This window comes from Haplochromis burtoni, unplaced genomic scaffold (genome assembly GCF_018398535.1).
Source record: "Haplochromis burtoni strain Fernald_Lab_line unplaced genomic scaffold, NCSU_Asbu1 Contig_380, whole genome shotgun sequence".
Lineage (NCBI taxonomy): Eukaryota > Metazoa > Chordata > Actinopteri > Cichliformes > Cichlidae > Haplochromis > Haplochromis burtoni.
The window spans coordinates 500022-509989 of record NW_024582741.1 but is presented as its reverse complement, the minus strand read 5'-3'; the positions used below and the strand labels follow the sequence as shown (position 1 = coordinate 509989).

The 9968-nt window shown below is 41.2% G+C and overlaps 1 protein-coding gene across 1 annotated transcript; it reads left to right on the top strand.

Moving 5' to 3' along the window:
- The first annotated feature begins 246 nt into the window (after positions 1-246).
- Positions 247-1629, top strand: LOC102309796 (fatty acid binding protein 6, ileal (gastrotropin)). The gene is made up of 4 exons (XM_005943769.2): positions 247-400; positions 509-684; positions 789-878; positions 1496-1629. The coding sequence occupies exons 1-4, from the start codon at positions 334-336 to the stop codon at positions 1544-1546; spliced, it is 384 nt and encodes a 127-aa protein (XP_005943831.1). The 5' UTR covers positions 247-333; the 3' UTR covers positions 1547-1629.
- Positions 1630-9968: the final 8339 nt, after the last annotated feature.

Sequence of the window (9968 nt, the reverse complement as noted above, 5' to 3'; positions counted from 1 at the left end):
AAAGTGGAGGGTATGTCCGTAAAGCCATTGCAGGTGAGTTCACTGACCTAGAGGTGAGCTTGCAGCTCACCCAGAGAGCAGTCAGCGTTTTACTCCCTGCCTGTGAACTCCATGAACACCTGTTTATGCTTTTTATTGGCCTCTCCCTCGTAGCCTGTTGAACTCATCATATTCAGTTGTAATTGCTCTCTTGTGTCATCACATGCAAATGAAGGAGGTGGCGAGAGATCTAAAGTATATAAACGGGGAATATTCTTGGTCTCAGTACCTTGCTCTTTCCTCAGCTTGCCTCAGCATCTCAGATCTCACTCCTCTACCCTCACCATTTCCAAAATGGCATTTGCTGGAAGATGGGAAACCGAGACCCAGGAGGGATACGACGCCTTCTGCAAGGTGCTAGGTGAGAACGCAGGCTCAAATTTTCCACTTCCTCTGCTCCTGAACTCCATTGTTTTCTGCACATCTTTGGCCTTTTTTGACCTTGCATCCTCTTCCCGTCCCACTATAGGCATTCCAGATGATGTCATCGAGAGGGGCCGTGACTACAAGTTGATCACAGAGGTCACCCAGGATGGCAAAGATTTCACCTGGACCCTCTTATATCCTGCCAATGCCAAGGTCACCAACAAGTTCACTATCGGAAAGGAGGCCGACATGGAGACCATTGGAGGAAAGAAATTCAAGGTTGGGAGGAAATGATCCAAAGCTTCACTTTAGCTATAGCTAGCAGAAGCATAAAGCTATGAATGCTACTCTCCTAACTGGTTATATCACAATTTTGTTTACAGGCTACAGTACAAATGGAAGGAGGCAAGCTAAGTGTGACCTTCCCCAACTACCACCACACCTCTGAGATCAGTGGTGGCAAACTCATCGAGGTAAACACACTCACTTAGGCTTTTAGAGGTGCGAACGTTGGGCAGTGACAGCAGTTATTACACTCAACTCCCCGCAGGGATCATTAGAGTCATCAAAGTTATACTTCTGCAGCTGAAGACCAGGAACAGCTAATAAGAAAAAAACTCTCTGAAACACAGAGTATTGCTACTGAATGCACTTTAACAACCAATTCATTCCCATATTTAACCTTTTAATCCTGAGAATTTACACGAGACACTTCTCTCTTTGCAGGTTATCTCTTTTTGGTTTCCATTTTATAGTCTGCTTTTCAGAAATTTTCAACACTTCACACTTTCATTTTGAGAAAAACAGCAAAAATGTATCCAGTTAAAAGGAAGCCAAACACAGTGGAAAATTCAAAATGAAGACTGTTTCAGCTGACTGACACAATTGCTTAATTTATAATTACTTAATTTGCTAAAGTCTGCAGTTTTCAGGTGTCAGGGTTGGTCAGAAGCAGACAAGTATAAAGTTACTGTTACAGTGGTATTTTTTAATTTGTCTGACACTTCAAAAAAAATTGTTTCACAGCATAAAACCAGATGTAAAGAAGCACTGCAAAAGCTAATTGAAGTCATTTCCTGTCTTTCTGCAGACCTCCAAAGCCGGCTCTGTAGTGCTGAAGAGAATCAGCAAGAAGATCTAACTCTGATCTTTAACAGTTACAATGGAGACCTCGGAACAATATTTGTGTTAATTAATAAACTATGGTGATCGTGCCAACTTGAACCTGTGTTTCTGTCTATGTTTTCTACTCTGGGGGATACGATGTGACTTCTAGATTATATAAGTTTAAACTCATGCTTTTTTTTTCAAACTACAAGAGTTGATGACAAAGAATCAGGGTACGATAAAGACACAACTGTGGCTTCAGACTTTGCAGGGGATAGCAGCGGCGTGACCTTTAAACACATCTATTAGTTTGTTAGTTTTCTATAAGAAAAGAGCATTTGCCAGATTGACAGAGATGGGAGTTTAAGCAGAACAGTGACAGTTCGACAGCTGACAAAAACAGTAAAAAAGATCTGAACTTTTCTCAGCTACAGTTAGTAGATGTTTCTGTAAATTGCAAGTGCTTGCATTGAAATTGCTCTCATATAAGTGTTTCTAAGAAAAATACCTACTTGGTGTCATTTCTCTTAGAAACTGGAGGAAGGGGATAATTTAAACTTTTATCTCAGACAAAGAAAAACTGAAGTCTGACTAAGTGCCATGCCTCTCAGCTGCAATGTTTATATTGCAACCAGTGGTGGCTCAAAGCCAGGGTGCAGTAAACACTCATCTATCTTCTGCACACATGGCCTGGGCTGACTTTATCAATACACATGGTGATCAGTCATACTGGCCTGGACTGAAATATCTCAACAATTTGAATAAGTATTGGATCAGTGTAAATTCTTGGTTCCCAGAAGATGAATTATTTCATGTACAGTGATGCTGAGTTTTAATTTAACAAGTAACAAGTACAACTTTTCAGTAGCACAGTCAGAGAAGCACTGAAGCATTGAAAGAGGGCCTACAAAAAGAAGATGATGTACTCAAACAACACTCTCCTACATGTATCCCACCTCTTTAAATTCACTGAACTAGAATCAAGGTAAACAAGATTTGTAAAGCAAATGCAGGTCGCTATGTGGGCAGTATTTACTTTGAAGGTAATTGTATTGCCCTGTGATCCTGATAAGGGTAAGTGGAGGAGAATGGATGAATGGCTGGATGGATGGAAGAGTATTGTATTTTCTTTATACTGATTTTGTTTTCTTTGTTCGTTTTAAACGTACTTAAGGAAGTTTGTAGTGCATGCATGACACATATTTACTTTGATTATACAAACAGTATGTAGGTGCATGTCTAACTAGGCAACTCATTCGCTTTGTCTTGACTACCTTTAATTATTTTCTATTTATAGGTTTTTGGTACATGTTAGCAATACACATCATGCTTGTATGTAATGTAGCTTGCCATCACCAGTGTGTGAATGTGTGTGTGAATGGGTGGATGACTGGATGTGTAAAGCGCTTTGGGGTCCTTAGGGACTAGTAAAGCGCTATATAAATACAGGCCATTTACCATTTATTTACCATTTGTATGAATCGGGCTTTTTGTCAATTCTCGATCTATAAATCATTAAACCCTGACCTTGAAGCCAAATTTGAATGGATTGTTAACATTACACCTTAAATCTGTGATGTGCTCATGGTGCAGATGTAAATATAGTTTGTGACAAAGTACCTCGTTTTATCAGAATTTATCAATTTCCACCCAATAAATGATAACGTTGACCTTGAAGACCTTGGAGGATGTAAGGCAAAATTTAATGGCCTGTCAATCTGACCCCACTCTACAACCTACAAAGATTTGTTAGAATTAACTCAAAACTTTTTGAGCGATCGATTCACATACAGAATGACATGCACGCACACAAACGCTGCCAAAAACATAACCTCTTGTGCGGAGGTAATTGGATGATTAGATGATGATTAGTGACTTCCCAAGGCAGGGGCAAGTTTGTCCTGTATATTAGATTTAAATCTCTGACATCTCAGGTTTGCTTTTCTTTTTGTTATCTAAGCGTGCGGTGCCATCAATCTAAGATTAAAGAGCTCACCCATCAAAAATGATGAAGGATGCCTCTGAGTCTGGTGTGGTATATATAAGGTTCTCCACAAGTAGCCCATTTCATTGTAAGAATTCCATTGTTTCCAAATAACTGCATATTTTTTTAGGATAGTGTGGCAGGGCGTGGTCGGCGCCGCAGCTGAATAGTAGGCAGACGCACCTGAGCAGCATCTGCAATCACGCCTTGCCGGCGTTCTGACAAAACTGTCCTACATGTTGTTACTGCGCATGCGCACAACTCAAAACGGTGTGTTTTCGGTGTGAATAGTACACGCATATTATTTGATCCTACCCCGATCTTGTGCGTGCGAATAAAGGTTAGTATTATATGTTTTATTACAGTTGATACTTTTTTCCTTAAGCTGTTGTCAATTTGTTAACTTTTCAAGCTAACATGCGTTTTGTTTTTTTGTGCAAAGATACTCCAATTTGGTGTCTCAATTAAAGTCATATTTCAAGTCTTGATTTAGTACTCATAAACATCCGTTAACTGGCGTACAGCGTAAACCTTGTCAATTAATTTTAGTCCTCCTGAAGTTAGTGGACACCACGCTCCGTTGTTATGTTAAAGAAAGTAATATTGCATTACATACTTGTTAACTGAGTGATAACATTGTTTAATTTGTAAGAACCTTGACATTGGTCATTTTATTTACTGTATGTGCGTTGCATCTTACATAATGGATCCCATTTCTCCTTGTATTCTGTGTTAACATTAGATGAATGTGTGTTGGAAGCATGTTTTGATAGCGTGATTTGGCCATCAGAACATCCTACCTATAGATATGTATGATGATGGCATCCACTAAGTAAGGTAGTATATTCTGATAAGATCGCATGGATTGATAGACACGACTATAAATTTACGCTACGGTAGGATGTTTTGACAAAGTAGGACGTTTTGTCAGAACACCGGTTTTGTTGTTGAGCTTTGTTGTTGGTGGTGTGTGCTGGTGGCTGAAATGCTGCAGCCGCTTGTAAACAAGCAATGGTAATAAAGAAAGTATGCTGAAAAGCAGTGAGCTGTGGTTGGGTCTGTCGTGGGTTTGTTACACTGGTGCCAAAACCCAGTATTGGGGCACGGCAGACCCAGGACCGGGCCAGTGAGGGAAGGCGCTGGCCCAAATGGTGGCTGAGCTTGCGGCCACGCAGAAGGAACAGGCAGCAGGGGATGGGGAGAACTGTGGAACCGGACCGACCACACAGCGCACCAGCCTCAGGTGGAAGTGAGGCCGGTGTGTGGTCCTGTCCGCGGGCCGCTTACCAAGCCGCCTGGGAGCCTCGGATCATGGGCTCGACTGCTACGCCACTGCGGCCTGCAGACCAGCATCACCATCACTGCGGTACAAGTGGCCAACCCCAGGAACCAACACGTCCCCACCACTGGGCCATAACAACGGTCGGGTATGATTCTGAGGGAGTAGGTTCGTCCAGGGGGAGGGGAACGCACCTGAGTGACATCTGCAATCACGCCTCGCCAGCTAAACTGGGTCCTGAGCCGCATGTAAACAAGCAACCGTAATAAAGAAACAATGCTCAAAAGTGGTGAGATGTGGTCAGGTCTGTCGTGGGTTTGTTACAGATAGCTATTGAGCACAACATGTTCATGTAAAAAAATAAAAGTCTTGAAGAACCAAGAAATGATGACATAGGGTCTGCAGGTCTTTTAACTGTTTATGTGACATTTCATGCATATATCCACGATTAGAAAGAGAGTGCTGTCTGGAAAGAACAGCGGAGCACGACAGCTCGCCAGCAAACAACAATAAAACCGCCATAACACTGGAACCATCTAAGGTTAGGTCACTATAAAAGCTCTGAACCATCAGGTCACGGACATGGGACTTCTGGGTGTCCAGTTTTTATGATTTTAAAGTTTTCATTTATAGAGAAGTTCTCGTCTTTAAAGATTTCAGTCTCAAAACACCCAAGAAGTTACTTCTGATAAAGGAGGTAATACTAGCATCTCCCGCTGAAGGTCTGTTTTTTGGAATGAATAATATTATTTTATTTATTTAATTTTTTTAGAAAAGGTCCTTGTTTGAAACACCCAACCTTTGCCTACAGGCAACGTTTCAAAGAGGATCACATGTTTCCGAGGTCAGACGTGTGTTTTTGGTGTCTGGTAGTAAGCCCTCCTAACTTTGGTGATCCCCCAGCTTTTCCCATAGCATCACCATGAAATTGAAATGTAAAATGATTCACAGCCATGAAATTTGGTACAGACATTTGTATTAATGTTGTTTCTTTCAGCCTCAGCTGTACCTTCAATTAGCAATCGCAAGCACAAAAGACAGTTATTCAATTCAATTCAATTCAATTTTATTTATATAGCGCCAAATCACAACAAAAGTCGCCTCAAGGTGCTTATCTGTTCAGCATCCACATGTTAGTTGAAATATGAGATGCTGCCCTTGAAGCTTGTTTCCTGTGCTTTTCTATCCTCTCCCCCCGTTTTCTGTTCTATTCTTTGATTCTCTCTTACTGCCCCCTGACCACTTCTGTGCTCTCTTCTCCCTTTCACAGCCATTCTTTTCCATCCTCTCCCCTCATGCACCCTCTTTTCATCTCCTTGTCTCGCTCCACATCCACCCATTTTCTCTGTGGCTCCAAGCCAAGCAAACAATCAGTTAATTAACCAGCTCAGTCCCAGGATCATTGTAGCAGCTCTCAAAGGAGCACTGTAAAGGCCCTCACGTCTCTAAATTTACAGCTTCATTAAGTGGACTGGAGTAAGGTACAAATCTTTTGAGTAAAATTGCCAGACTACACCCTCGGTGCATGTACATGTGTGTGAGTGCGTGTGCGTCTGATGGCCTTGACTCGAGAGCCGGTGACTCAATAGCTCCCTAATGAAAACAAAATCTCTGTTTTTTGCCTCTGAGGTGGCGATTGTTTTGGTGTAATAATGAGACGTCCTCTCTCGCCAGCACAGATGCAATCAAAATCTCGCACTCCTGTGAAATTAGGGTTGGAAGGCAACAAGCAAGGTGTCATTTGAGCGTGTTTGTGTAGCTCGGCGCTGGCGCAATCACTCTGCAATATCGCTTCCTTTGTCCTCACAGACAAACAGGCCTAATTGGCTATTTCCAAGGCTACTGTTTCTGATTGGCCATTCTGCCTTTTTCTGATTGGCCTCCATCTCTGCAACCAGAAGTGGAGAGAAAATGGCTTGTTAACATCTCCATATTGTGTTTCTCTTTCTGTTTTTGTGATCTGCGCCTTCAAGTGCTCTTGGAGACAAGTCGCAATATGTACTTGCATGTCTGTGACGCAGACTGTCAACACAGTGTTGTGTTTCTACCTAAGCTGGCAACGTGTTATTCAAGTATGAACAAGCATCACCAAGCATTGTGGATGTTAGTAATTAAATTTCATTAATAGATTAAAACGTGATGATAAGTAAAACATGACAAGCTCATGCTTTACTTGGTTAACTACAAAAAAAAGTCAATATAATTGGAGGTCTTGATACCTGGATTATTATTACACTACAACTCTTTCAGGTGAATGCACATATGGGAAATTACACAAACTAGCCCAAAATCATGTTTTAAAATATTTAAATTTGGCCAATTTTTCTCTTCTGATGCACCTCCAGGATGCTTCCAGTGCGTCTATTCTCATATTGCTTCCTAAAAAGTGACAATGCACTGTGCCCCTAAAAATACTGCAGAGAGTAAACATATTCAGTTTTCAGGCCCAGAGACAGTTTACTAGTTAAGGATCGTGACATATTGCAACTTGTCTCTAAGGAGCACGTTCATCTTATTCTCTACACACAGACGGATGGACAGCCTCTCAACAGCTAGTTTTTGGATAACATCCTGAAAAACAGGGCAGCACTGTGGCACGGCGGTTAACACTGTTGCTGCACAGCAAGAGTTCAATTCCACCATCAGGATGGGGTCTTTCTGTGTGGAGTATGCATGTTCTCCCCGTGTTTCCGTGGGTTCTCTCCGGGTACTCCGGCTTCTGCCCACAGTCCAAAGACATGCACTTTGTGGGGATAGTTTAATTGAAAAATCTTAATTGCCCACAGGTGTGAATGCAGGAGTGAATGTGAGTGCGAATGGTTGTCTGTCCCTGTGTGTTAGCCCTGCGACAGACTGGCGACCTGTCCAGGGTGTACCCCGCCTCTCGCCCTATGACAGCTGGGATAGGCTCCAGCGCCCCCCACGACCCTGAAAAGGATAAGCGGAAGCGAATGGATGGATGGATCCTGAAAAACACCGAGACCAAACAAGCTGACGTGTATTCTGTGCTGTTGTGTCCCAGGATGTGCATTTGTGAAAATCACGTGGTAGGATTAACTTGTGACAAACTGGAGGAGGCATTTGCACAAATGCAAAGGCGAAAAACAAAACAAAAAAACCCCCCTTTGCTATCACTGCTATTACTGGTTGTGGTGGCATTAAACATCAGAGTCGTAATTAAAAAGCCATGTGTACAACCTGATTTTCACTTACTTCTTTTTTACCAAGTATAGACGTAGACACTCCCTAATTTCATCTTTTGCATACAGATGTTGAGCTTGCTCCCGCCCTTCGACTGCTAAGATAGCCTCTAGCCCAATTCACCCCTGAATTGACTAAGCAGAAGAAAACTAATGGCTGGTTGGATGGGAAAAAGAAAAAGAGAATTCTTGGTTTCTCCATAACAGAAGAACCTGGCACAAAATTAAAGGAGCAGTTGAACTACAAACAAGAAGCAAATGAGTGACTCAAGAAGCACTTCTACTTCTTCTGCTTTGTTCACGTGTGCTACACATGTCTTCACAACTGCACTGGTAATCTGCCATACCGGGGATTTGCCCAGTGGGCTGACCCACTCATGTTGCCCAATCAAATCTCATGATACAACCAGCCCTGCCCTACCTTTCCTGCACCTTGTAGAACAAATTCATTCATGTGGAGGAATTATTTGATAGCGACGTGCGATACCCCTGATTTCCATTCCGATCTAAAACCAAGTAAAACTCAGGCTGGTGTCGGCGATACGTAGTACAAAAACGTTTTTGGAAAATCTAAATTAAAAGCTGTGTATTTCAGATTATACTTTCATAATGAATACAAGACATCAGACTACTTGCTGTAATTGCTTAATTATGAAGAATTATCACGCAAGAAATAAAAAAGAAACCCTTAAAAGTCAATACCTACATTTTATTTTTAATATTCTATTAACCATCACTCAAAACAAATGTGACTGATTAAAATTAATAATACAGCTGCGAAACATTTTATAGATAGTACTGCAAGTACACTATATATTTTAATGATTCATAGCCTATGTTATTCTACTTCAAATGCTCTGCTCTACAACCTTACCTGACTAAATCAGGCCAACTGAATTGCTGTCAGGGGACACACACATTACTTAAAGCTAAACTCATACATACATACTATTTAACGTAGCATGTATTTATTTCATTACTTATTTTATAAACATATTTACGTATGTAAATTTAAACAAATGGGATTACATAGTTTTAAGGATGCAGGGAATTCCTGACCTTTAAACATCAACACAAAAACCAAGTAACTTTCCAAAGTTTAGCAACAGTGCTACATGTCGCTAACAGCTTGGCATTTTCACCCTCTGTACCAGGATAGTGCCTGCATGCAGCACCAAAGAACTCCATGAGCGACACCTGTCTCACTCCTCTTTACAAGAAAAATCCAACAACAGGAATAGTAGAAATCCCATAAGCAACAAGAGAAGCTAACGAGGAACTGATAAAGGCAAAGGAGAGTAGGAGCTCCACATCATAAACTCCCCATCATAAACTCATCACATTCTGTGTAATGATTTACTTTTGTTTATATTTGACAAGGTTTGTAGCCTTGGCACGTGTGTCACAAACTGCGTCTTAGCTGTTTATGTAGCTGAAATAGCTCAACTAAGTGAGTGAGCACACGTGACGTATTTATACATTTCATATATCCCCATGGCAGGCGAAAGAAGAAGTAGTTCCTACCAATCATTTAGACAGTCTCATTAGTAGTAGTATAGTATAGTAGTAGTATAGTTACTCTCCACTGTGTTCCTGGAAATGACAAACTACAAATTGATCCAAAATGACTAAAATATTGATATTTTTTTCTATGAGAATTGATTCTAGAACATAAATACCTGGTATCAGCTTGGGCACGTTGAAATTTGGGTAGCCTCACAGGATTTAACCCTTTCAGGCTACTTTGCATAAGTTTTTGTCCTTTGTATTATTTCTACATTGACTCCAGAGAAGCGAAATTTCATCCCTGCTATAAAAATGGCTTCACATTAAGGTTTACTTGGATCCCCTAAGACACAAAGAATCAAACAATTTTTATTTTCTTCTTTGTAGGATTTGTGTACAATTTTTGAAGGGAGGCTACATTACACACACACACACACACACACACACACACACACACACACACACACACACACACACACACACACAC

Bases quoted from the DNA above. Each gene is read 5' to 3' on its own strand.
- LOC102309796 (XM_005943769.2), top strand. From the start codon at position 334: ATGGCATTTGCTGGAAGATGGGAAACCGAGACCCAGGAGGGATACGAC. The intron at 685-788 runs GTTGGGAGGAAA...TTTTGTTTACAG, and splicing joins TTGGAGGAAAGAAATTCAAG to GCTACAGTACAAATGGAAGG. The intron at 879-1,495 runs GTAAACACACTC...GTCTTTCTGCAG, and splicing joins GTGGTGGCAAACTCATCGAG to ACCTCCAAAGCCGGCTCTGT.